Source organism: Pimephales promelas, chromosome 21, assembly GCF_988280905.1.
Source record: "Pimephales promelas chromosome 21, fPimPro1.hap1.1, whole genome shotgun sequence".
NCBI lineage: Eukaryota > Metazoa > Chordata > Actinopteri > Cypriniformes > Leuciscidae > Pimephales > Pimephales promelas.
The window spans coordinates 2,926,408-2,954,192 of NC_142789.1; the positions used below are offsets into that span (position 1 = coordinate 2,926,408).

The 27,785-nt window shown below is 39.1% G+C and overlaps 3 protein-coding genes and 1 long non-coding RNA gene across 6 annotated transcripts; 3 read left to right on the forward strand and 1 right to left on the reverse strand.

Annotated features, from left to right (window-relative positions):
• The first annotated feature begins 1,286 nt into the window (after positions 1-1,286).
• slc2a10 (solute carrier family 2 member 10) lies at positions 1,287-5,655 on the forward strand. 3 transcript variants are annotated; one of them, XM_089124925.1, is made up of 5 exons: positions 1,287-1,421; positions 1,570-2,466; positions 3,488-3,610; positions 3,693-3,825; positions 5,338-5,655. In XM_089124925.1, the coding sequence occupies exons 1-5, from the start codon at positions 1,400-1,402 to the stop codon at positions 5,348-5,350; spliced, it is 1,188 nt and encodes a 395-aa protein (XP_088981051.1). In that variant the 5' UTR covers positions 1,287-1,399; the 3' UTR covers positions 5,351-5,655. The 3 variants fall into 3 exon arrangements, with proteins under 3 accessions (XP_088981051.1, XP_039519184.2, XP_088981052.1); XM_039663250.2 differs by lacking the exon at positions 5,338-5,655 and adding an exon at positions 4,267-4,538; XM_089124926.1 differs by lacking the exons at positions 1,287-1,421; positions 5,338-5,655 and adding an exon at positions 4,267-4,536 and having other exon boundaries at positions 1,577-1,676; positions 1,759-2,466.
• Positions 5,656-7,861: 2,206 nt separating this feature from the next.
• On the reverse strand, positions 7,862-19,376 carry csnk2a4 (casein kinase 2, alpha 4 polypeptide). The gene is made up of 13 exons (XM_039663242.2): positions 18,476-19,376; positions 17,257-17,464; positions 15,552-15,663; positions 15,180-15,281; positions 15,008-15,058; positions 14,868-14,927; positions 14,675-14,758; positions 12,123-12,233; positions 11,726-11,827; positions 11,115-11,215; positions 10,869-11,017; positions 10,668-10,757; positions 7,862-8,500 (listed from the first exon to the last, which is right to left on the reverse strand). The coding sequence occupies exons 2-13, from the start codon at positions 17,355-17,357 to the stop codon at positions 8,385-8,387; spliced, it is 1,179 nt and encodes a 392-aa protein (XP_039519176.2). The 5' UTR covers positions 17,358-17,464; positions 18,476-19,376; the 3' UTR covers positions 7,862-8,384.
• A 3,490-nt stretch (positions 19,377-22,866) lies between these two features.
• On the forward strand, positions 22,867-24,838 carry LOC120473401 (murinoglobulin-2-like). Its single transcript, XM_089125129.1, has 7 exons — positions 22,867-23,052; positions 23,143-23,257; positions 23,337-23,457; positions 23,568-23,849; positions 23,954-24,015; positions 24,106-24,305; positions 24,381-24,838. The coding sequence occupies exons 1-4, from the start codon at positions 23,024-23,026 to the stop codon at positions 23,696-23,698; spliced, it is 396 nt and encodes a 131-aa protein (XP_088981255.1). The 5' UTR covers positions 22,867-23,023; the 3' UTR covers positions 23,699-23,849; positions 23,954-24,015; positions 24,106-24,305; positions 24,381-24,838.
• Positions 24,839-24,952: 114 nt separating this feature from the next.
• Positions 24,953-25,766, forward strand: LOC148969665 (uncharacterized). Its single transcript, XR_016148540.1, has 3 exons — positions 24,953-25,353; positions 25,444-25,549; positions 25,629-25,766. It is a non-coding gene; the product is annotated as an uncharacterized LOC148969665 (long non-coding RNA).
• Positions 25,767-27,785: the final 2,019 nt, after the last annotated feature.

Genomic DNA, 27,785 nt, shown 5'->3' on the forward strand with positions numbered 1-27,785 from the left:
CAAGATGTAACGTTACTATAAAAGCCAAATGTACGAAAGCTTGTTTCCGTCGTGGAATAAAACAATTTAAAAGATTGGCTAGTTGAGACTTTTTACATCTTGCGAGTTAATGACTTATTATTTTTCACTTCCAAAAACTGTAAATGTTCAGTATTTTAGATGAAATGCTGGCGAAAAGGTCAGAATTGTGAGATAAAAAGTTGCAGTTACCTTTTTATTTTTTATTGTATGGTGAAAACAAGTCTCCATACTAATGTACATAACTGGTATTCTGATAAGAAAACAAACAAACTGAAAAGTAAATATTTGAATGGAAAAAAATATCACATGTGAAGTGTCATGTGGGGAATTCTGCAATGTCAATTTACGGGTTTCGTTGTAAATTAAAAGATTATTTGTTCTTTTTCATGTCCAAAAACTGAAAATGTAACAGTATTTTACTGTACAATTAAATGAATTCTTGCATTAGATGACCTATGATGGTGTTTCACTGTGTAAATCAATTTCCACTAACCAATTTTTACCGTAATATTCTTACAGTCTTTTACCATTTAAATTATTATAATTCTTTATTTAAAAAAAAATTATTTTGAGTAGGTCAGGTTCTCAGAACACCAAGAAAAGTCCTGGATTTCCTTATATGACTGATTCAGAGCTGCAAAGTTACTCTGAACAAAATTATAAACTGTATTTACCCCCATGCTTCATAAGCTGAACTCAAAGATTTAAGACTGTACTGTACAAGTTATCAAATGGCAATGATAATTACCTATTAATTGTTATTTAAGTGAAATTACTGAACTTAAATATGCAAGTTTGATAAAAATCGTCATTAAAGAAGAAAATTTCAAATGGCATTTAGAGGCTTTTGCATCTGAACTCTTCAGATTTATACAGATTTGTGAACAATAACAAGAGAAATTGGCCTTTTGTGGAAAAGTCTTATGGTGCGTTCACACTGGACGCGAATAGCGTTCTGGTCGACATAAAAAAAATGGCCGCCAACAGATTTCGATTCTGACGCGTGTAAATTTCGCTTCAAACTTTTGTTTTTACACGCGTCGGTTTCACTCTTGACGCGCTAATTAACACAAAGTGGTCAAGCGTCAAACTAAACGCGGTAGACTCGAATTTGACGCGCTATTCGCATCCGGTGTGAACGCACAGTTAGATCTTTGAGTTCAGCTCAAGAAAAATGGGGGCAAAAACAAAAGTATTTTGTTTATTGCGTTTATAATTTTGTTCAGTGCCTTATTTATGTAGCATTTTTTTCTTCTCTAGGTTGCTCTGTCCTGGCGCTCACTATCCTTGCATCCACTCTCGGCGGCCTAGTGTTCGGATATGAGCTGGGAATAATATCCGGTGCTCTTCCGCAGCTCCAAGCGCACTTCTCTCTGGGATGCGTCCAGCTGGAAGCCGTGGTGAGCGCTCTTCTGATCGGATCACTGTTAGCGTCTGTGATTGGTGGATGGCTGATTGACCGCCATGGCAGGAAAACGTCCATTTTACTGAGTAATCTCCTCATTCTTGGAGGCACCATTATCCTAACTGCTAGCATGTCGTTTTCAGCACTGGTGGTTGGAAGGGCCGTCATTGGGTTTGCAATGAGCATTTCGTCCATGAGCTGCTGCATCTTTGTCTCTGAGATGGTCGCTCCCAATCGTAGAGGGTTGATGGTGAGCCTGTATGAAGTTGGAATTACTGTTGGAATCTTGTTGGCTTATGCAATCAACTACATCTTATCTGATGTCCACGCAGGATGGAGGTACATGTTTGGATTTGCTATTGCACCGTCTCTTATGCAGTTGGTGTCCATTAGGTTTCTACCTCAGCAAACCACTGTAGGCCTCGTAGCAGAAGATGATTGGGAAACGCCAAATCGCCACCAAGCAGAACATGTGAAATATAGTGTCTTCGACCTTTTCAAAACCAAAGACAACATGCGCAGAAGGACTGCCATCGGCCTCGGGCTGGTGCTCGGTCAACAATTCACAGGCCAGCCAAACGTCCTCTTCTACGCTTCCACCATCCTCTTCTCAGTGGGGTTTCAGAGCAATGCATCTGCCGTTCTTGCGTCGGTGGGTCTGGGTTTGGTCAAAGTCATTGCTACTCTACTGGCAATGGTTTGTTCAGACAAGGTTGGCCGAAGATCACTTCTGATTGGTGGATGCACAGTGCTGGCTGTAGGATTGATACTCACTGGTTTCTTGTGTGGACAGTCAGTGATTGACACAACAAAACGATGCACTTCATTGGAGCCGCATGAAAATCTGACCTCACTAGCGGAAAAGCATGAAAACGTGGGCAAAAACTCTGTGGATCGAAGCACTCCATCTACTGGAAATGAAACGCACGATGCTTATGGACATTCAAATATTTTATCGCACTCAGAGGATATGTATAAGTGGATAATTTTCATCTGCATGATGGCAGTGGTGAGCGCTTTCTCAGTGAGCTTTGGACCAAGTAAGTTGCCTTTGAGATAAAATTCATTCCATGTCTAATCAACCAAATTTTGGAAACTTCCCCGGCTCAAATTCTTTATTTTGTTAAACGGATAGTTCACTTTGAAATTAATTTTTGATATGTTTTAGCTTACCTCAAGGGCATCCAAGATGTAGGTGTCTTTGTTTCCACAGTATTTTCAATTTTGATATTTTTAGGTCAAACCGTTCTTGTCTGTCAGTCATATAATGGAGGTCTATGGTCACCACCTCAAAGAGCATGCACAGAGAAGTCCAAATTAAACATGATTTAATGAACGAATAAACGAAACGAGCGGTTTGTGTGAGAAAACGAACAGTATTTATATCGTTTTTACCTCTTGTAATCACAGTCACGTCCAAGTACTCTATGGGCGAGGGCGCTTCGGTCTGCGCACGTTGCATTGATAGACATTGATTACCGCTCATTTCGTGTCTTAGGCCATCAATGTGTAATTACATTTACGAGTCATTAAATCATGTTTAATTTGGACTTCTCTGTGCATGCTCTTTGAGGTGGTGACCATAGACCTCCATTAGATGACTGACAGACAAGAACGGTTTGTGCGGAAACAAAAAAAGACACCTACATCTTGGATGCCCTTGAGGTAAAATATAAAATATTGAGTTTAGATGTAAATTTACGGAGTAATTCACTATTTTGTAGTAGAGGTATAGCAAAAATAGGTCACTTTGCATTCAGCTGATACTTTTTTCTTTTAAAGAGGAATATCTGAACAACAAATAATGTTGAAACTAGAAACGTACCGTACAGTACCGGTCAAAAGTTTGGAAATTATTATAATAATTATGCTCATCAAGCCCGCATCTATTTGATCAAAAATAGAGAAAAAACCCCCCAGTAATATTGTGAAATATTATTACAATTTAAAATAATGTTTTTCTATTTTAATATCCTTTAAATATAATTTATTTTTGTGATGCAGAGTGGAATTTTCATTTTCAATAATGCTTTAATCGCATGAAACTTGTGCGGTTCACAGTGACATGGCTTGTGCTCAGTGAAATATTTCCAAAGGAAATCAGAGGAAGAGCCTATTCATTCATCAACTGCTTCAATGTGGGGGCCAACCTCATAGTGACCTTTTCTTTCTTGAGTATAATAGGTATGCACAACAACAAAGACCATACATATGAAATATGAAATGCATATGTAAATTATTTTCATGATTTTCATGTTCTCCTCAGATGTGATAGGTCTGTCTGGAATATTCTTTGTGTACGGAGTGATTGGAATGGCAGCAGTTGTATTCATCTACCTTGTAGTACCAGAGACCAAAGGAAAATCTCTTGATAAGATCGACAGAGAGCTCTCTCAGCGGTAAGAAAACATGGAATATGTGCTTGTTGTGTCTATAAAGTTTGAGTGGTCGAATATTTGGCATTTTTTAAAATCGGCATCAGCCAATTAGGCCCTATCCAAAATGGCGCACTTCATGCGGACTTTCGGTCTCATGGACTTAAAGTCCGGAGTGTGCCATTTGGGACAGGGCCTAAGTTTTTTTCTGTTTGGCCAAGGCGTCGTAAGTGAGACTTTTACTTTGACGGCCTGAACACACAGTGCTTATCCTCTCTGTTTAATTGTCTTATATGTTATTATTAGATAGAACTGTTACAAAGAAACTAAACGGTACATACGAAAAAGTATTATAGTCTTGAACAACTGGAATAGTGATGGACGCTGAACTCGTGTTTGATGCGATTCAGCATTATCTCATACAATCCAATCAATGCAATACTCAAAATATATTATTTCTTTTAGATTTTTTCACAGAGAAGAAGTCTGCAATATTTTCCAAAGAAGGCATTTCTCTCCAGGTTATCAGAGAGTTCAATTGACGAGTACAACAACATGACATGGGGTGGAAAGATATAAAACTCCTCCGTCAATATGGATAATTCTGTTCACTTGGTGATATGAAATTTCTCCACGTTTTAATAAAATTAATAGCTTTACCATTTGTAGTAACTATTGTACTCTGGTTAGCAATTAGTGTTAAATCTTTATGAAATCACTGTATACTTTTATAATTATAATTTTAAATAAAGATATATAACCCCATACATGGCTCATATTAGTTTGTGACAATATTTATGTGGTAGAGAATGAGTTTAAAGAACACATTAAAATGAAATATTTAAGATTTAAAACACTGATTATGTGTAATGATCTGAGGAACTGCTCGCAGGATAAAGAAAACATTTACAGAGATATATAAAGGGACATCTACTTTAATATTTCATGTATTTTTGTGTTGCCAATAAATCTACGTTTTGAAATTGATATTCAATTTATATATTCAGTTCAAATAAAAATCAAATGTGATACATGCTTAAAAGAGTCAGTGAAATAGGGCCCAATGTACTGAGTTAATATGATGGAATTTCCCCTATTGATTTAAAATATTTAAATAGGGATTTTAAGTGTTTTATCTGTATTTTGAATTAGGCAGTGCATTGTTTTAGGATTAAAGGAAAAGTCCAAAAAAAAAAATTCTTTCCTCTCTAAATTAAATATAACATCTTGTGTGTGTTATGTCAACACAACATTTCAGTAGAGTAAAACCACAGAGTTAGTTAGCCCTAAAATGAAAATTCTTTCATCATTTCATCACTTACTTTTGGGCACCATTGACTTCCATAGTCATCAGAATCAGAATTGTCTGGTATTTTCATTCCCACACAGTTAATTCTGGCTTACTCAAATGAAGCGAGTGAGTACAAAGACTGGACGAGCAGTGACTCTTTATTACTGGATTGTGGCATAGGGAAGTTATGCATTGCTGTATTTATACAAAAATAAAATATGCCATGGCATTGCCATTTTCCACAGTGAGAGGAGCTGAAGACACGACGTTGTGTTGAGTAAACGCGACTGATGTGACCTGATGTGAGCTACAGTAGACAGCACCAAACTACGACCACAACTGTACGACGGCAGTATCATTCACACTCGAGAATACTGCGCTACAGCGCGCTTCACTGGATGCTCCATCTTTTAAAAGTTAAGCTTTTTAATGGCACGACAATGTAAGTAATATCACATCATTCACATGGGATGTTTCTCTTTTTTTGAGGATAAGCTCTCAAACAGCCTTCGCACCTCTGCTTGAATAATGCATTAAAGGCATAGTTCACCCAAAAATTGAAATAAGCCCATGATTTACTCACTCATTGCAATTCTGTTAAAGTGCGTCCATCCATGATGAAAGTGCTCCACGCCGCTCTGGCGGGTTAATAAAGGCCATCTGAAGTGAAGCCATGCGTTCATGTAAGAAAAATATTCATATTTTACTTATTTAAAACTTTATAATGAATATTTTTCTTACACAAACGCTTCGCTTCAAAAGGCCTCTATTAAACCCCCCCAAGGCCATGTGGAGGACTTTTATGATGGATAGATGCACTTTTATGATGGATAGATGCACTTTTATGATGGATAGATGCACTTTTATGATGGACAGATGCACTTTTATGATGGACAGATGCACTTTTATGATGGATAGATGCGCTTTTATGATGGATAGATGCACTTTTATGATGGATAGATGCGCTTTTATGATGGATAGATGCACTTTTATGATGGATAGATGCACTTTTATGATGGACAGATGCACTTTTATGATGGATAGATGCGCTTTTATGATGGATAGATGCACTTTTATGATGGATAGATGCACTTTTATGATGGATAGATGCACTTTTATGATGGACAGATGCACTTTTATGATGGATAGATGCGCTTTTATGATGGATAGATGCGCTTTTATGATCGATAGATGCGCTTTTATGATGGATAGATGCACTTTTATGATGGATAGATGCGCTTTTATGATCGATAGATGCGCTTTTATGATGGACAGATGCACTTTTATGATGGACAGATGCGCTTTTATGATCGATAGATGCACTTTTATGATGGACAGATGCACTTTTATGATGGACAGATGCGCTTTTATGATGGATAGATGCGCTTTTATGATGGACAGATGCACTTTTATGATGGACAGATGCACTTTTATGATGGATAGATGCACTTTTATGATGGATAGATGCACTTTTATGATGGATAGATGCACTTTTATGATGGACAGATGCACTTTTATGATGGACAGATGCACTTTTATGATGGATAGATGCACTTTTATGATGGATAGATGCACTTTTATGATGGATAGATGCGCTTTTATGATGGATAGATGCGCTTTTATGATGGACAGATGCACTTTTATGATGGACAGATGCACTTTTATGATGGATAGATGCACTTTTATGATGGATAGATGCGCTTTTATGATGGATAGATGCACTTTTATGATGGACAGATGCACTTTTATGATGGACAGATGCACTTTTATGATGGATAGATGCGCTTTTATGATGGATAGATGCGCTTTTATGATGGATAGATGCGCTTTTATGATGGATAGATGCGCTTTTATGATGGATAGATGCGCTTTTATGATGGATAGATGCACTTTTATGATGGATAGATGCACTTTTATGATGGATAGATGCACTTTTATGATGGATAGATTCACTTTTATGATGGACAGATGCACTTTTATGATGGATAGATGTGCTTTTATGATAGATAGATGCACTTTTATGATGGATAGATGCACTTTTATGATGGATAGATGCACTTTTATGATGGATAGATGCACTTTTATGATGGATAGATGCACTTTTATGATGGACAGATGCACTTTTATGATGGACAGATGCACTTTTATGATGGATAGATGCGCTTTTATGATGGATAGATGCGCTTTTATGATGGATAGATGCGCTTTTATGATGGATAGATGCGCTTTTATGATGGATAGATGCACTTTTATGATGGATAGATGCACTTTTATGATGGATAGATGCACTTTTATGATGGATAGATTCACTTTTATGATGGACAGATGCACTTTTATGATGGATAGATGTGCTTTTATGATAGATAGATGCACTTTTATGATGGATAGATGCACTTTTATGATGGATAGATGCACTTTTATGATGGATAGATGCACTTTTATGATGGATAGATGCACTTTTATGATGGATAGATGCACTTTTATGATGGATAGATTCGCTTTTATGATGGACAGATGCACTTTTATGATGGATAGATGTGCTTTTATGATAGATAGATGCACTTTTATGATGGATAGATGCACTTTTATGATGGATAGATGCACTTTTATGATGGATAGATGCACTTTTATGATGGACAGATGCACTTTTATGATGGACAGATGCACTTTTATGACGGATAGATGCGCTTTTATGATGGACAGATGCACTTTTATGATGGATAGATGCACTTTTATGATCCATGGATGCGCTTTTATGATGGATAGATTCACTTTTATGATGGACAGATGCACTTTTATGATGGATAGATGCACTTTTATAATCGATGGATGCGCTTTTATGATGGATAGATGCACTTTTAGGATGAATAGATGCGCTTTTATGATGGATAGATTGGCTTTTATGATGGATAGATGCACTTTATGATGGATAAGTGCACTTTTATTATGGATAGATGCTCTTTTATTATGGATAGATGCACTTTTATGGACCTCAAAACAAAAACAACCATTCACTACCATTATAAAGCTTGGAAGAGCTATTTTTTAATATAACTCTGATTGTATTGGTGTGAAAGAAGAATGTCATATACACCTAGGATGACTTGAGGTTGAGTAAATCATGGGCATATTTACATTTTTGGCTGAACTATCCCTATAAGGTGAACGTCTCATGATGAAGTGCATTCAGTTTCAGGTGAACTCATGCTACTGTGAGTGGGGGGGTGATGAAGAGCTCTATCTAACAGTCCCAGGATCAGTCAGTGTGTGTGTGTGTGTGTGTGTGTGGACGTCACTGAGCGGCTCCTGTGGCTGCAGGCACTGAAGTGTTGAGGCTGCTGGGGGCCATGAGGACGGGAGAGCCGGTCAGGGGCCCGAGAGCTGTGGAGGCCGGAAGAGCAGCGATTCCTGATCAAAGAGAGAAGAAAAGAGGAATCTCAAACTCTCCAGCGACACCAGCTGTACTGTGAGCTTTCTTCACATTTTACACTTCCCTAGTGAAAAATAAATATACTAAAATCTACTTGAAATACATTTATTTTATGCTAAGTATACTACAAATACAATTATATTTATGCACTTAATATAAATATCCTATAAATATCCATACTTTTAGTATGCTAAATTCATATACTTAAAGTGCTAAATTGGAACAACTAATTTTGTACTTAACACACTAGTTATCAAGAAACAGTGCTGGTGCAACTAAAGATGTACTGAAGTATATTTGATTGTGCTGAAGTGAAACTATTGATATTAAACTTTAGGGACACTTTAAATATCTTACATTTAAAGACTGATATCATACAAACATCATTCTATCCTTACTAATAGTGATAATAGTCTTATATATATATATATATATATATATATATTAGGGCTGGGCAACGATTAATTGCGATTAATCACATCCAAAATAAAAGTTTGTGTTTACATAATATATGTGTGTAGTGTGTATAATTAATTTGTATAAATACACACACATGCATTTATATATTTAAGAAAAATGTGTTATTAATATATCAAATATTTATATATAATATTAATTATGTATAAATATATATAAAGTATATACATGCAAATATTTCTTAAATATATACATGCATGTGTGTGTATTTCTATATACAAAATAATTATACACAGTTCACACAAACATATTGTGTAAACACAAACTTTTATTTTGGATGCGATTAATCGTTGCCCAGCCCTAATATATATACTGTATATATGTAAAATTCATGCCCCAGTTATACTTAATGTTGTCACATATGTCTGGTTAAGTATTACATAAAGAAAAGAGACGAATACCAACTCTATGAACATGGAAAACAGTGATAGATGATCTCTCAAGTGTTACGCTGAGAAAATCCAACACCCCTATTGAGGGGACCAAGACAAACATGATTATGTATTTCTGCTCCGCATTGGACATCAACCACACGGCAAACGCTAATATCTTTACTGTCTACTATTTATGTATAACAGTTCTATCTAATCATGCACTAGACTGGGCTGTTAGACTGTTGTTGCGTAAACTTACCCTTAAAGTACGATTAAATCTGCGGTACAAAATCATTATTCTGTTGTTACTTTGATTCCTTGAATTGTGCTTTTTGAAAAGGTATTTTTCAGATTTAAATCATTATAAAATTATAATTTAATATTCATAATAAATATATTAGCATGGACCATTTTCAAAGACGTGAAGACACATTTTGACAATCATCAGCATCATAAATCCTGCTCTTTTATTTATTTTAGATTTTCATTAAAAAAAAACTATAGTTTATATTACCTTTGCATCATATCAAGAAACTAGTTATCTCGCAGTGAGGGGGTTTCTAATAGTGGCTGTGGGAGTGACAGTCTTTCTCTTCTCTGATTGCCGTTATCAATCTCTCTCTTTTTTTCCTCTTTTTGAAAGTTGTGAAAACACTATTTTGGAGTTTTTTTCTTTTGCTATTTGAGCAAATGGGAACGCAAAAAATATATTTAAAGGGGTGGTTGATTATGATTTCACTTTTATAACTGTAGTTAGTGAGTAATGTTGCTGTTTGAGCGTAAACAACGTCTGCAAAGTTACAACGCTCAAAGTTCAAAGGGAGATATTTGCTTTTAAAGAAATAGTTTTTTAAGGACTACAAACGGCTGGTAGGAACTACACAAGCTTCCTCCCGGGTTAGTGACATCACTAACCCTAAAATTTACATAAATCCCCCCCAACATACACACACAGAGCTCTTGAAGCTCCGCCCACTGTGTCGGGACCTACAGCTCATTTGCATTTAAAGGGCCAGACACAAAACGATGCGTTTTTGCTAACCCTCAGAAAGTGACAACTTTAACATGCTATATAAAAATATCTGTGGGGTATTTTGAGCTAAAACTTCACAGACACACTCTGGGGACATCAGAGGCTTATTTTACATCTTGTGAAAAGGGCATTATACCACCCTTTTAATGCATCCTCTCATTGCCCGCTATAGAAGTTTACCCAACTAAGACGACTTCCGCCTGAGAAACTTGGAAATGTGAAAAGGTCCATTATCGTAAACCATGTGTAGAGTTAATTCACCTGTTATCATTGTGGCGGTGCTCACTACGGTGTTCGCTGTCGGCACATTCGTGGATCCTGCCATGCGAGACTGGTCTTTCACAACAGGGACTAAGGCAAAGGGGCAAGATGTCAGAATTAATAAAAAATCTATTGAAATATTCTCTTAATAGTAATTCAATAGCTTCTTCATTTACTGTATGCACTAATGTAATAACTCACAGAAGTAAGCGTGATCCATGGCCTCTCTCGCAGTCAGTCTGGTCTGATGGTCGTAACGCAACAACTTGTCCAGAAAGTCAAGAGCTTCAGGACTGACCAAGTGTTGGTTTTCACTGTGAACGAAGCGCTCCCATCGCTTACGGGAATGTCTAACGTGAAGCAGATGTCAATCAGATTCAATTCATGTAAAGAAGGCCATGCTAGCAATTGCAGGTTATGAATGAAAGAGGCGTAACGACGGATCACCTTCCCAGAATGTCATTAAATCGAGGCTCCAGCTCAATGTTGTATTTATCAATGCAATCATACAGATCTTCTGTTCCAAGGACTTTGGCAATTCTCACCAGCTTTGAAGAAATGGGAACATACAGGAACACTGTAATTAATTCAGTCAGCACGATCATTACAAACAGGATTACAGAAGTAACGACCAACCACTGTGTTCGTTTACGTTACAGAGTATTTAGAGGTTCTTACACTTACATATCGTTATTGCTCTGATTATAGTAATTAATAACAATATGTGCATAACAACAAAGACACTGTAACAGTATGAGATTATTCTTCCGAGTATGATTTTACTCAAGACTGGAATTCACAAAACAACTTATGGAAATCGCAACAGATTTTCTATTCTTTCTTTAATTTTATTTAATAAGTTTTTATTACAGTAATTATAACGTTTCCTTACATTTGGATGGTACCTGGAATCTTAGTCAAGGCAAGCCAACCCAATATGTTTGTGGATCAACATATTTTTTTTTGTGGAAATCAAAATCATGCCGCCAGTGCTGCGATTGAGCTTAATTCAGCTGTTACTTGAACTACCCATCTATCAAGTCCCTGATGATGTTCACCTGGTCATAGTTATCATGTCCATGGAAAAACGGCTCCTTTCTAAAGATCATACTGGCCAGCATACAGCCAAGACTCCACATATCAAGACTGTAGTCATACATCTGGAATGACAAAAGAGAAGTGTTTTTAGGTTTCTAAAAGCTGCCTTTGACTACAATTTTTAAAGCTTTATTAACTTTTTTTGGCCAATCTTTGCAGTCAAAATCTAAAGAGAACATATGGGTAACCATCCTAATAAACACTAGACCTTTCTAATCAATAGAGTAAAAACAATTCCAAACTGTACCAGATAGTATTGTGTTAAATATTATTACAGAATGGTGAAACTAACAACAAAATACAACACATTTTCCTCAGTCGGACATTGTTATACGCACATGTGGTAATAAGTCTGACCTGGTAATCGATCAGTAGTTCTGGGCCTTTGAAGTAACGAGAGGCGACTCTGATGTTGTACTCCTGTCCTGGGTGATAGAATTCAGCCAGTCCCCAGTCAATAAGACGCAACTGAAACACCACAGCATTCAATGATCATTTGACATCTATCTATCTATCTATCTATCTATCTATCTATCTATCTATCTATCTATCTATCTATCTATCTATCTATCTATCTATCTATCTATCTATCTATCTATCTATCTATCTATCTATCTATCTATCTATCAATCATGTATATATGACTAATTATACATGGACTTCTATGGAAGCTTGCTTCCGTGACGGAATAAAAACATTTTGTTTATTTCTCACAATTTTAAGAAAAGACAGAATATCTTGCAATTGTGAGATTTAAAGTCAGAGTTGAGAGAAAAAAAGTCTGAATTGCAAGATATAAATTTGCAATAATGAGAAATAACGCCAAAATTGCGTCATATAAACCCGAAATAGCAAGAAATAAAGCCAGAATTGCGACATACTGTACAAACTCGCAATAGTGAGAACTAAAGCAAGAATTGCGAGATAAAAACTCGCAGTAGCGAGAAATAAAGTCAGAATTACAAGATATAAACTCACAGTTGCGAGAAATAAAACAAGAATTGCGAGATATAAACTTGTAATTGCGAGAAATAAAGCCGGAATTACGAGATATAAACTTGTAATTGCGAGAAATAAAGGCGGAATTGCGAGATATAAACTTGTAATTGCGAGAAATAAAGCCGGAATTGCGAGATATAAACTTGTAATTGCGAGAAATAAAGCCGGAATTGCGAGATATAAACTTGTAATTGCGAGAAATAAAGCCGGAATTGCGAGATATAAACTTGTAATTGCGAGAAATAAAGCCGGAATTGCGAGATATAAACTTGTAATTGCGAGAAATAAAGCCGGAATTGCGAGATATAAACTTGTAATTGCGAGAAATAAAGCCAGAATTGCGAGATATAAACTTGTAATTGCGAGAAATAAAGCCGGAATTGCGAGATATAAACTTGTAATTGCGAGAAATAAAGCCGGAATTGCGAGATATAAACTTGTAATTGCGAGAAATAAAGCCGGAATTGCGAGATATAAACTTGTAATTGCGAGAAATAAAGCCAGAATTGCGAGATATAAACTTGTAATTGCGAGAAATAAAGCCGGAATTGCGAGATATAAACTTGTAATTGCGAGAAATAAAGCCAGAATTGCGAGATATAAACTTGTAATTGCGAGAAATAAAGCCGGAATTGCGAGATATAAACTTGTAATTGCGAGAAATAAAGCCGGAATTGCGAGATATAAACTTGTAATTGCGAGAAATAAAGCCGGAATTGCGAGATATAAACTTGTAATTGCGAGAAATAAAGCCAGAATTGCGAGATATAAACTTGTAATTGCGAGAAATAAAGCCGGAATTGCGAGATATAAACTTGTAATTGCGAGAAATAAAGCCAGAATTGCGAGATATAAACTTGTAATTGCGAGAAATAAAGCCGGAATTGCGAGATATAAACTTGTAATTGCGAGAAATAAAGCCGGAATTGCGAGATATAAACTTGTAATTGCGAGAAATAAAGCCGGAATTGCGAGATATAAACTTGTAATTGCGAGAAATAAAGCCGGAATTGCGAGATATAAACTTGTAATTGCGAGAAATAAAGCCGGAATTGCGAGATATAAACTTGTAATTGCGAGAAATAAAGCCAGAATTGCGAGATATAAACTTGTAATTGCGAGAAATAAAGGCGGAATTGCGAGATATAAACTTGTAATTGTGAGAAATAAAGGCGGAATTGCGAGATATAAACTTGTAATTGCGAAAAATAAAGTCAGAATTGCGAGATATAAACTTGTAATTACGAGAAATAAAGGCGGAATTGCGAGATATAAACTTGTAATTGCGAGAAATAAAGCCGGAATTGCGAGATATAAACTTGTAATTGCGAGAAATAAAGCCGGAATTGCGAGATATAAACTTGTAATTGCGAGAAATAAAGCCAGAATTGCGAGATATAAACTTGTAGTTGTGAGAAATAAAACCAGAATTGCGAGATATAAACTTGTAATTACGAGAAATAAAGGCGGAATTGCGAGATATAAACTTGTAATTGCGAGAAATAAAGGCGGAATTGCGAGATATAAACTTGTAATTGCGAGAAATAAAGCCGGAATTGCGAGATATAAACTTGTAATTGCGAGAAATAAAGCCGGAATTGCGAGATATAAACTTGTAATTGCGAGAAATAAAGCCAGAATTGCGAGATATTAACACATTTGTGAAACAAAAGTAGCATTTTTTTTTTTACATAACCCTCAAACTTAAATGGCTTAGTCTTCAAATATTTTACATTTACAAATATATAAGTTCAACTTTTCTTTTTAGTATTATATTGCGTTACCTTGTACTTTAATTGTGTTTAATGTAACTCCGAAAGTCAATGGTGTTGTCGTATCTTGTCTGAATATGTATATTATAAACCAATACTGTGTTGACACGGTTTATTTGAAAAGTCAACATGGGTTACCTTTCTGTGCTCATGATCAATCATGATGTTGTGTGGTTTGACATCTCTGTGCATAATGCCCATACTGTGACAGAAATCCAACGCCTAGAGACACATACAAACATTTTAATCATATTAAAACCTCCAGAGCTATTTCAGGATATTACAGGAAGGACAATACAAAAAGAATATAGTACTTGATGCAAACACTCACCTTCAGAATCTCAAACATGTAGAAGCGAATGTCATAGTCTGTCAGTGTCTGATACAGTTGCTGATAAAAAACAAGCAAAAAAGGAACTGATAACATGGGGTTGTGCTGTTGTAGATTACTAATAAAATATTGAGATTTACCTTAAAGTCTGTGTTGTTCACATGTTCAAAAACTAAGGCGGGTGTTCTGGACTGCAATGTGTAAACGAGTAACATCACAACAAAATGAATACTCAAAGGTCGGCATAGTATACTTCGATTGTTGTTTTTGTATTACGAATATCACACACAAGCAAGCGTTCTGAACACTGACCACAGGGTCTTTGACGATGTCGAGGAGAGAGATGATATTTGGACCTCCTCGAAGGTTCTCAAGAATCGTTATTTCACGCTTTATCTTCTTCTTCTTCACAGGCTTAAAAAAAGATAATTATCAATGATCACAATAAAATAAAAATTGACATCAAGTATGTGTCGTCATCGCATCAAAGCATTGAAAAAAGAGAGAAAAGTTGGTTTATACGTGTATCCTTTTACACCTTAGTCTGTGTGCAACAATATGTTATATTATAATACACCAATATGCCACATTAATATCTGAGAATAGCCTGGCTCCAAAAGCCTTCATGTTTGTACTTGCATCATCATTTTCGTTAACCACAGAATCAGGAGGAGTTGTTCTTACCTTTAGTATCTTCACCACTACTTTCTCATTGTTGGTGATGTTGATTGCTTCAAACACTTCACTGTACTTTCCTCTGCCTAACTTGCGGACCAGTTGAAAATCATCTTGATTGCTGCATGGGAGATATATTCAAATCCTATTCACTTTAACATGACTAATATATGAAAATAAAGAGTTTCTGAGATCAAAACTAAAGTTAAAGAGCTCTTCTAAAAGCAGAATGGTCACAGCAGAGCAGGGCTGAACCAATGAACTGAAGAGGAAAAACAAAAGCCCCTGAATAACGGTCCGTTTCAATCTGGTGAATCTAACACATTTAACAACTCAAACACAACATGAACTTAAGAAGTCATGCAAACTGATTGTGTTTTCCACTTTAAACATATCACTGCAATCTTGCATATATGTTCCTCAAACAAATAATAAAAAAACGATACCTTTATATACAATATGGACAAGGGGGAACATTATATCGCGCCTGTGTCTATTATTAAAGGGATACTTCACCTCTGGAAAGATGAATGTGTATTTCAATTGTGATTTTTTTTTTTTTTGAATTTGGAGCTTTCTAGACTGAGAAAAGCCAGAAAATGTATTTTTGGCTTATGTGGATGAAAGACAACAACTCCCAGAATGCACTTGCTTCGCTGCCCAAGGAGGCCACGCCTACCGGTAACAGAGCGCAGTCGTTAAACAACAAGTCTAGGTTACTAGTGAGTCTCCGTGATGAGTCTGCCCGAAAATGTGTTTCGAGATCGCCCAAAATGTCCGGGATTGGGCTTTTGCGTTTTACAGTCGCCATTCGTTAAGTTTCCTGTGGCGAGCGGGACGAGTGAGGGCCGCGGGTGAACGGCGCGAGGCCGGTGGCGTGATTACCGATGAGCGACACCTGTGAGACGCACCGGTCTCGTATCTCTCACGGAGTAGCGGGGATTTTCTTAGCAATGTTAAAACGCACATCAACCGATCACTTGTTTAGCGTTCATGTAAACACTACATTCAGATTCACCAATCGGAATGAATTCAGTTAGATTGAAACAAAAGCTGTGCATATAAAAAGCTGAATCCCGGACATCGACGGCCGGACATGTCCGGGAAAAAGAGGATGGTAACACAAAGCTACAACTCGGCTTTCTCCACAGAACAAGAGCCTGCTAGCTTAGCTTCCAAAAAAAGATGGCCGACACTATGTATTCATTCTGTGAGTGAGATCGCCCTCTATGGGCGGGTTGAGGACATGCGGGACACTACTGACTGCAGTCTTTAGCCTCAGCACAAAAAATCTGCAAATTTGCATAATTAAACATACAAATTAAAAAAAAACTTGTTATACAATTTTTTCATATACTTGTGTAAGTAATCAACTGAGGAAGTTTCATGGTGATATCTATTGTTTAAATTGTTTTACCCTATTCACCTGAAGTGTCTCGCCTTAATGTTAATCAAACAACAAAAGACAAAGAAAAATCACTCACCGCTCTGGACTGAATAACTATAATAAGGATTAATCCATGTTTCATTTATACAGTGAAGACTATGCAGTGTTATTTTACATTTGATTACTTTATTACATTTCTGTACCTAAAGATTGTGAATTTTCACTGGTATCTATAATTTCGGTGTCATAACTGCCTGTTTTTGCAGTTTCTTAAGTCACCGGCCATTATTTAATAATAAGTAATTGTATAATTTAAGTAATACATACCCCCACTCAATAATATGCGATTCATAGTCCCAGTATTCTCTGGGCCGGTGTGTGTTCACCTCAGTGTAGACTCTGGCACGACTCGGCACAGGTCCTGACATGACACACAGTTTGACACTGCGTTTACTATGCTGCGAATTAAAAATCAGATGGGAAAACACAAGGTGTCTTGCTGAAGGCCACAGAAGATGGAAGCACCTCTAGATGGCTGTGGGAGAAAAATAAATAAATCTGTGACTTTGTTAGGATTATACTATTTAAAATAATTCACTAAATATACAGTATAAATGATATACAAATTTGAGATTTGAGATATTTTGAACTTATGGAAGTTTGAGAACTTAGTCTAAAAAAAATAAAAAAAAAAAAAATCAAAGCAACAGTTCTATGACTTTCTTTTTACAAACACAAAAATGTGTTTAGTAGCCAACATTCTTCAAAATGTCATTTTTTTTGTGTTCTGCAGAAGAATGAAAGTCAAATACATTAAAATGAGCTAAAGTAACATGATTTTGGAACATCTTGTCACAACTTAATTTTATTGTGTTCAATCCACCTCATTGATTTAAGACTGAAGTTTATCAGTTATGATATAACATAACTAAGGGGGCAGTAGATCTGTAGTTCCCATCATGCTTTGCAAGGGAATTAAGTATTATTTTTTATGTGTTTTTCAGTAAGGGGAAAGACAGGTTAGTGGTTAATGTTCAGTTATGTGGTAGATTTTGAAGAGTTTCTGTAATGTGTTTGCATTTTATGGTGAAGCATGATGCTCAAGAGTGGTGGTGTTTCAAAGTTTGAATATACAATTGTGATTTGATCAACTTTGTTCAATTATTCATGTTTTGCTATAAATGATGTTTAGCGCTTGTTTCCTTACAATTCTTTTTTACTAAAGCGAGCATTACGCAGCATTTTAACTAGAGAAAATGTAATTATTTTTATTTATTTAAATATATTTACATTCTGGAACTGATTAGATGTTAAATCAGCTTGCCATAGTATTATTAAGCTATTTCTAAACAAGAGAAATGGCATGATTCAGTGGTTAAGAGATATTACGCATCAAAAACTCAATGATCATGTGTTATAGCAGTGACATATCTGAAGCACAGTGTAATAAATGTGTGATGAGTTTTCCCTGCACAATACATGAGTAACTGCCGGCTCCCTCATCCCAGCACTAGTCTTCAATATAGCATAACACAAACGCATTTACCTGGTCGATGATCGCAGTGCTGATGCGCTTATGTCCAGCTCGTCGTGGGGATAAATATCCTTATTTCATTGGGATATTGAGTCATTTCTGCCTCAGACTCAACATGGCTGTTTGTTTGAGAGCTGCTGGGCGTTGAGAGCGCACGCGCCAAACAAAACAGACAAATGCAATGCTGACTGACTGACCTAGACTAACAATACATACACATATTATTTTATCATAACAAGCAAGCATGGCGCTAGCAGCACCAATGGTTCGATTCCAAGGAATACAAACTAATTTAAGAAATGTAATACTTTTAGATAAAATGGATATAAGTATCTGACACACACTGACGCATGTAGATCTTTCATCTCTTACGTGCATACTAAAAAAAACATTGGATTTGTACGTCTAAAAGCCATATTGCATCGTGTTTTTTTTTTTTTTTTATCAAGTTAACGTTTTATAATCAAAGATTGTGTAATGATTCAGCAGACACAACAGGATCCATATGCAGCTTTTATTAGACAGTCAGGGATCAACACCAGCAAACATGGCAATGGAGAAAAGGCAGACGAGCAATGGTCGGGGCGGGCGACGAAAAGCAATGTCCAGTCTCAATCCAAGTCGAGGCAGAGAACAATCAGAAACAATAATAAATCCAAGATCAAACTCAGGGAACACCGCTCAGAAATGATGACCGGGGCAGATCAAGACTTCGCTGAGAAGTGGTGTGGAAATGGCTTTTTTGTGTGTGTAAATGAAGTGCAGGTGTGTGTGTAATCAGTGCAGGTGTATGGTTTGGTGGCATCAGTCCAGGGAGGTGTATGATGGGAAATGTGGTCCAAGGAAGTGCGTGGCTAATCGTGACAGTTTGGAAATCTAAAAAAGAAACATTTCTTCATATTTTTAATATTACCCTAGTAAAAAAAAGTATAGGCTACTTATTGTATTTGAAATATATTCCCCCTTTTTTAATAGTACATTGCAAATATTTTAACAAAAATTGTAGGCTACTATCTAATAATTACGTAATTGTACTAAAGATAAATTAAAAGTAGCCTATATTAGCATCATGTTTTTACCTGTTTTCACAATACAACTTTTAACACACTTTAAAATAATCGTACTTTAGTATATTTTCTAAAATATTTAGAATATTGCATGGTTGCTTCATCTATGTCACCTGCTGTCAATGTCTGTTTCTCCCTATTTGATCCCTTTGTGTTTGCTGTCCTGTGCCACGTGCCATGTCTATACCTTGTGAGTATTGTCTTAAGTTGTGATCTTGTAAAAAATCCTGTCTTGTTCCTGTATAGTTTAATGTGAAAGTCTTATTAGTCTTTATTTTCCTTACCGGTGTTGTTTTCCCCCTCGTGGGTTTTGTTTTCCCAGTTTTCCGTTATCAATAAACGTTGTGTGTTTGCATAGGCCTACTGTCTGCAATTGGGTTCATCTGCTATCCACATAACAGTATGTATTAATTATTTATTTCTTATGTGTTTTGTAACGTGGTTGTTGTGCCAGTGTCAAAGATGAATTTCTGTCCAGTACTTCTGAACAGAAAAATGAAGTTAATCAAATCAAATTCGCATTCATGTTATTATATGCCTATATATAGATGTCAGTAGGATGGACTTGATTTATGGTAATTGAGAATGAACGTGCACTTACGACATGTTGGAATTCATTAACACACACATTTCACTATGCCATCTGACGTTTACCGGTTTACGATGTATTTGTAAATCATGAGTTTTCGGGAAGGTCTCTTTACGCGCAAATCATTCTCATATTTACTCGTATATTTACGAATGTTTCATGAATGAGACTGTGAGGAACTGCAGGCACTCTGGCCAACGGTGACGTCACGCGCATACCCTCTATTTATAATTTCTGAACATTGAATCTCAGAATTTATTCACCCTTTTCTCATGGTTTCTTAATGGAGTTCATACAAGTATAGAGCAGAAAAGCAATGATTCTAATCATTTGCTCATTGCGTGTGACAACATGCCCCGCCTGCACAACTGGGACAAAGTTCTCTTAAATATAGGATTTAAACCCAGCTAGTCTAAGTTCTGCTGTCACCAGCATTCAAGAACTATCTCAACTGTTAATTAACAGATATAAGATAAAATAATATCAGACTTGTTTAAAATGAACACAAGAAACTTAGGCTACTTTTGCTATGGTCAGATAAATGTTCAGTAGCCTAATATCTTCAATATATAGGCTTTATATTTTTAAATTGTGTTGATATGGCAACTAGAAAATTCGTCCGCTAACCTCCATAATGTGTCGTGTTTCAAATCAATGGCAGTTGGAACTCCTAATCAAATGATAACATTAATTAGGCTACTGCCAGGTGGTTAATTAATTGTATTAACGAGATGAATGCGTTCCTGATATATTAGAGTCTGAAGAGTGGCTTGATAAGGGTTAGTCTTGGGTGATCTGTCCTCATGGCTGTGAGGGAGATTTGTGTTTGGAAGAAGCTCATTTTCACCATTTTTCTCTTTGCTGTTGATGGACTTAAGGAACCAGGTAAAGCACCATTAGGCTTTGAAGCAAACAGAAGCATACTGTTTTTATGTTGGAGTTGTTTACTGAACTTTATAGATGGTGAAAGTAAGCTTTGTGAACCACTACTCTTGGTTTGTTTGCCATCCAGTGTTCAAATGGATGATGATCATGTGTTTTTTTTTTTTGTTTCCCCTTTCCTAATCTTGATCATTCCTAACAGATATCCGTGACTCGTTTTGATAAGACTCCAATTGTAAACAAAGTGACAGTGTCGATATGGCTCCAACAGTGCAGATTCTTCCCAGTGAGAATGTGCTCTCTTAACACCCTTGACTCCAGTGTGGACCATCGGCCATTCGGCCTCCCTCTGTTGGACATTACATCTTCTTCGCCATGGACTTGCAGCCCATTCGCTGCCCTACGGCTCTCCACCTCTTTCGCCTTTGACTAGCTCCGCCCTCCCTCAGGTTCCACCTCCATATGGTTGCTGCAGCTCTGCCTCTAACCTCAGGATCGCTGCTTCCACTTCAGGGGGTTGGCGCTGTGGCCTAGTCGCAGTCGCCTAGGCCTTTGTGTCTCACTGCCTCATCGCTTCTCTGGCTATGTGGTGTGCTCCACCTCCATCACCTCCGGTAATCCCCTTGGTAGTGTTGGGACTCTTCACTCCATGGCTACTCCATTCTGCGCCGCCGCCGTGGGATGCAGTCCTGACTGTGGGCTGGGTCTCCGTCTGCCCTTCCCTGCTCAAGGCCATCCCCCTTGGCTGTCACCACCACCTGCACCAACCTTTTGCATGTTTCTCTTAGGCTTTTTATTGTCCTCCAGCTAAGCCGAATTCCTTCCGTATGGACGCCTGCGGGTGCTAGTATAGACCATTACAACACAAAAGACTACATTTTATCCAATGGCTTGCAGTTTCAATGTCCCTAACTAGTCTATTGTTGTAATGGTCTATACTAACTTTTGTTACTGAATGTGATCTTTTAATGTGATGGGCGGAAGTAAGTCAGTCGTCCCGTCCAAGCGTCCCGTCCGTCCAAGCGTCCGTCCCGTCCGTCCCGTCCGTCCAAGCGTCCGTCCCGTCCGTCCAAGCGTCCGTCCCGTCCGTCCAAGCGTCCGTCCCGTCCGTCCAAGCGTCCGTCCCGTCCGTCCAAGCGTCCGTCCCGTCCGTCCAAGCGTCCGTCCCGTCCGTCCAAGCGTCCGTCCCGTCCGTCCAAGCGTCCGTCCAAGCGTCCGTCCAAGCGTCCGTCCCGTCCGTCCAAGCGTCCGTCCCGTCCGTCCAAGCGTCCGTCCAAGCGTCCGTCCCGTCCGTCCGTCCAAGCGTCCCGTCCGTCCGTCCAAGCGTCCCGTCCGTCCGTCCAAGCGTCCCGTCCGTCCAAGCGTCCCGCCCGTCCAAGCGTCCGTCCCGTCCAAGCGTCCGTCCCAGAGTCCGTCCCGTCCCAGCGCCCGTCTGTCCCGTCGTCCGTCCGTCCCAGCGTCCGTCCGGTCCATCCGTCCAAGCCGTCCGTCCAAGGCCTTGAGCAGGGAAGAGCAGACGGACACCCAGCCCACAGTCAGGACTGCATCACACGGCGGCCGTCCTTCCGTAGCTGGAGGAAAGGTGGTGCAGGTGGTGGTGACAGCCAGGGGGGATGGCCTTGAGCAGGGAAGGGCAGACGGAGACCCAGCTCACAGTCAGGACTGCCTCCCACGGCGGCGGCGCAGAATGGAGCAGCCATGGAGTGAAGAGTCCCAACATTACCAAGGGGATTACCGGAGGTGATGGAGGTGGAGCACACCACATAGCCAGAGAAGCGATGAGGCAGTGAGACACAAAGGCCTAAGCAACCGCGACCAGGCCGCGGCGTCGCAGAATAGCTATGGAGTGAAGTGTCCCAACACTAGTCTCCCAAGTTTTTAAGGTGAAAAAATACGGTAAGTTGTGTGAGGAAAGTTCAATGACAGATCTGAGGCCTTAATCTAAAGTGCTTTGTTTCTGGTTTAGTTTTGCTCAAGTTTGACGTGACCGTAAACGGACTGCAGACCTACGGCGTTGCAGTTATGGGACTGAAAGTTGAGTCTTGTCCCAAGTGAGTGATGCTTTATTTTCTTGTCTTGTGGTTGGTCAGTTCTTTGTCTTGTGGTTGGTCAGTTCTTTATCTTGTTATGATGTTTCCCAGATATACATATGGCCAACCTGTACCTGGTCAAGCCTTAGTGGAAGTGTGCCGTAATCCATTTCCCTACAGTCTGCTTCATAATTTGACCAGACAGTGCCTGACTCAAACCGCAAAGGTGTGTGACTCCTGCCTTACTGCTGTGGGTTTTTCTTTCGCCTGTGCTTGACTTAATTGTATCTTTGTTCTCCTACCAGGTGAATGCCACGGGCTGTGCCTCTCTTACTGTTGATGCGTCAGTGTTTTTCAACACCAAATTTGAAGACCAAATGCAAGACGCATTTCTTGTAAATGTGAATGTTACTGAGGAGGGAACAGGTGAGCTATTGGCTGATCTGAACCATATACTCTTTATCATCTTTAGAAGACATCCACTTTAAGCCACAAAGTTGATATTCTTCACTGTTTGTTTGGACCTTCTCTCGCAGATGCAATGGTGTCCTTTCCAAACAAAGCTGTATATCTCTTGGAGGGAAGCAACTGGCCCAACAAACTGCTGTTGAATCTAACCACAAACAAGAATGGACGGGCTGCGTTCTCCATAAACAGTGCATCTTAAGGCTGATCTGAATCTGGTGGTATGACATGTATTTTGTAAAAATTAAGACTTTCTCTAGCATGATACTGATTAAGTTTGATCTTCCCCAGGCGAGTGCTAATCCAGAGGTTTTTTATGGTTGTAAATCGCCATACTTCACTACAGATACAAGGTTTGTTCAGCTTCTCCTACCTGTTTCTCCCGACAACCCATTGTTTAGTGAACTGACTATAGTGAAGCTCTATCAGACACTCAAATGTGGTGCTTCATTTCCAGTGACCGTGGAGTATTCATTTGTTGGAGAGGCTGGTAGCTACAGCGTGGACATAATCTATATGGTGAGTGGACATTAGTTTTGTAGTTAAGTTTGCTGGTCTGTTTGTTCCGCAACTTGCACACCTATGTCTTCTGTTGGGTCTTATCCAAAGGAGTGATCGTCCTCCATGGATTTCAGACGGTTAAAGCAAAGGCTGGTGATGCAGTCACAAGTGGCTCTGTGACGTTCCAGTTGTCTGTCAGCGTCGATATGGCTCCAGCAGTGCAGATTCTGGTCCACAGCATTCTTCCCAGTGAGAATGTAGTTGCTGCTAGTGTGCCGTTTGACACCAATGTGTGTGTCCAGAACCAGGTACTGTATGATGTGGCTATTTTTCAATTTGGGAATGTTGGTGCGTGTCCTACAGCGTGTTGGTCCTTGTTCCAGGTGTCTCTGCAGTTTTCTCCAGCTACGGCGGTTCCTGCGGAGGGAAACGTTCTGATGGTTTCTGCTCAAGCAGGATCTCTGTCTAGCCTCAGTGCTGTAGATCAGAGCGTCCCGATCATGGAGCCAGGAAGACGTCTGAGTGCTGAAAGGGTGTCTGAGTGCCTCAATCAGGTTTTTTGTTTGGGCTTTTAATCTGAATAATTCAGTGTGTGGCGCTTCTGATTAGAATGCCACTCCAGTGTCTGAAGTACAAGGGCCTGAATTTTTATTGCAACTTCAGTGTTGGTATGTCTGTTAGCTTGATTCTTGCTCTAGAAATTGGTACATGACTTAAAGATAAAATGGAAAAAATGTAGGCTTGTGTTGTAATGGTCTATACTAGCTTTTGTTACTGAATGTGGTCTTTTAATATGACTGTCGGAAGGACGTCCGTCCGTCTGTGCGTGCGTGCGACCGTCCGTACGTCTGTGCGTGCGTGCGACCGTCCGTCCGTCTGTGCGTGCGTCCGTCCGTCCGTCAGTGCGTCCGTCAGTGCGTCCGTCCGTGCGTGCGTCCGTCCGTGCGTGCGTCCGTCCGTCCGTGCGTGCGACCGTGCGTCTGTGCGTGCGTGCGACCGTCCGTCCGTCCGTCAGTGCGTGCAACCGTGCGTCTGTGCGATCGTCCGTCCGTCAGTGCGTCCGTCCGTCCGTGCGTGCGACCGTCCGTCCGTCTGTCCGTCCATCAGACACAAAGAGCTAGGCGCCGCAGAATGGAGAAGCCATGGAGTGAAGAGTCCCAACACTAGTCTCCCAAGTCTTTGAGGTGAAAAAAATACGGTAAGTTGTTGTGTGAGGGAAGTTCAATGACAGATCTGAGGCCTTAATCTAAAGCGCTTTGTTTCTGGTTTAGTTTTGCCCAAGTTTGACGTGACCGTAAACGCACTGCAGATCTACAGCGTTGCAGTTATGGGACTGAAAGTTGAGTCTTGTGCCAAGTAAGTGATGCTTTATTTTCTTGTCTTGTGGTTGGTCAGTTCTTTGTCTTGTGGTTGGTCAGTTCTTTATCTTGTTATGATGTTTCCCAGATATACATATGGCCAACCTGTACCTGGTCAAGCCTTAGTGGAAGTGTGCCGTAATCCATTTCAATACAGTCTGCTTCATAATTTGACCAGACACCAAACCGCAAAGGTGTGTGACTCCTGCCTTACTGCTGTGGGTTTTCCTTTCGCCTGTGCATGACTTAATTGTGTCTTTGTTCTCCTACCAGATGAATGCCACGGGCTGTGCCTCTCTTACTGTTGATACATCAGTGTTTTTCAACACCAAATTTGAAGACCAAATGCAAGACGCATTTCTTGTAAATGTGAATGTTACTGAGGAGGGAACAGGTGAGCTATTGGCTGATCTGAACCATATACTCTTTATCATCTTTAGAAGACCTCCACTTTAAGCCACAAAGTTGATATTCTTCACTGTTTGTTTGGACTTTCTCTCGCAGATGCAATGGTGTCCTTTACAAACAAAGCTGTATATCTCTTGGAGAGGAGCAACTGGCCCAACAAACTGCTGTTGAATCTCACCGGAATACTGTGTGCGTACATCTTAAAAGTATGTAGTAAAATACTCTCATTTATATATTGGTAGATTTATTTGTGGTTGTATTACGTTGCAGTACTAAGAGTTTGTTTGTTCCTTTGAGGTTGTCCATGCACATGTAAGCTTGATCGTACATTCATTTCAGCATAAAACGCTGAATTAGACTTTGAATGTTACCTTTTGATTATTATGTGGAAATTTTTAATTCGGTTTCATCTGATAATTTATTTAAAGTGAACGTGTATAAACCCAAGGAAACTTACAGCTGCTGGACTTGTATAATATGTCTATCTTCATGCGATTGCATTACTTTTATATTGTTCAGTTATTACTGTTTCTGATTCATTGTTTTTATATTCATTATTGTTATTATTGTTCATTTATAGAACCACACCCATGCTGATGTATGAATTGAAGACGGCAGTAAAAAACTTTATTGTGCACATGGACCATGTGACTTATTGTTCTGCCTGAACAATCTGTAGCGGTTGTCGCCCAGTTTAAGATCTGCTCCTCAACAACTTTCATACAAATTTTGTCCTTCGAGCCGGAGCAGACAGCTACTACAGCATTACCATGTCTAGAACAGAAAGACTGGCTATGTCAGTGCCACCAGTGGTTCGACCACGTCGACAGGTCATCCCACAAAGATACTTAGATGACTTCTATGTTGATTACACAGTGCCACATCAGTTTCTTCATTCTGATGAACAGCCTACAAATGGTGCCACTGGATCTGAGCCAGGTAAAAGGCCTGCATTTAAAGAGTTCACATGTATTGAAAGCGGACCAGAACTAATGAAAAGTACGAGCACTGGATCAAGTGAGGGGAGTTCGTATGTGGAGACATATCAAGATTTGCCGCCATCACCGCCGCGGCCAATGCCCCGTACTCGGACTTCTACAAGGCGAATGATTTATGCAGATCAGAGAGTTCTCTCCTCAAGTCCATATACAGCAGCCACTGAGGGCAGGCCAGTTCTGCCTAGAGATCAAGATGATTCTTCTCAGCCCATGAGAGCACTGCCTGTAGATTCACGAGGTGACCTTCTGCATTCTCAATCTGTCAGTCACAAAGAGGTTAATTATCTCACTGACAACCTAGGAGACCTGAGACTACCAGGCTCGGCAACTCTGCTAACTTCAAGTCATCCTTTCTCTTCTTATGAACCAACTCAATCCCAACACAAGCTAGCCCATCAAGAAGATACTACATATCCTCAACCTGGTATTAGGCACATAGATAGACCGTGTGGTTACTAAAACACAGACCACAGAGGCCATAACCATATGTCCACTGACCAAAGAGATGGCAACCAATATCCTGCAGCTGTTCAGTTTATGCCTCAGGACTACAGTCAAGAGACAGCAGTACGTATGGGACTTATAAAGATCAAAGTCTGAATTACAACCCCGTCCGCTATTTCCCTTCCACTGAACCATATGGTTATCAGCAACCTTATCATGGGATTCCAGCTACAAGTCCAGTCTATCAAGATGAGAGACTTGCTCCAAGGGATACATTAGCTCACCATGCACATGAGAGACAGCTCCTAATCCTGCAGACAAATCAATCTTCTTGACCCCACGACAGTACGCAGGTTACGCTCAGCCTGAGATGCATCAGCCATACCACCCAGTGCGCCCTCCTTGTCTTCCATATCCTCATGTAGAGCCCACCTACAGAGGTCCTATTCCCACCATTCCTCATGTTTGCAGTGAAGATCCCAGAGAGTTTGCACGACTCAATTTCACTGGAGAATTTGCTACCTGCCGAGGCTACAGAACGTTTTACGTACCAAATACTCGATCATCTGAAACAGGAGAA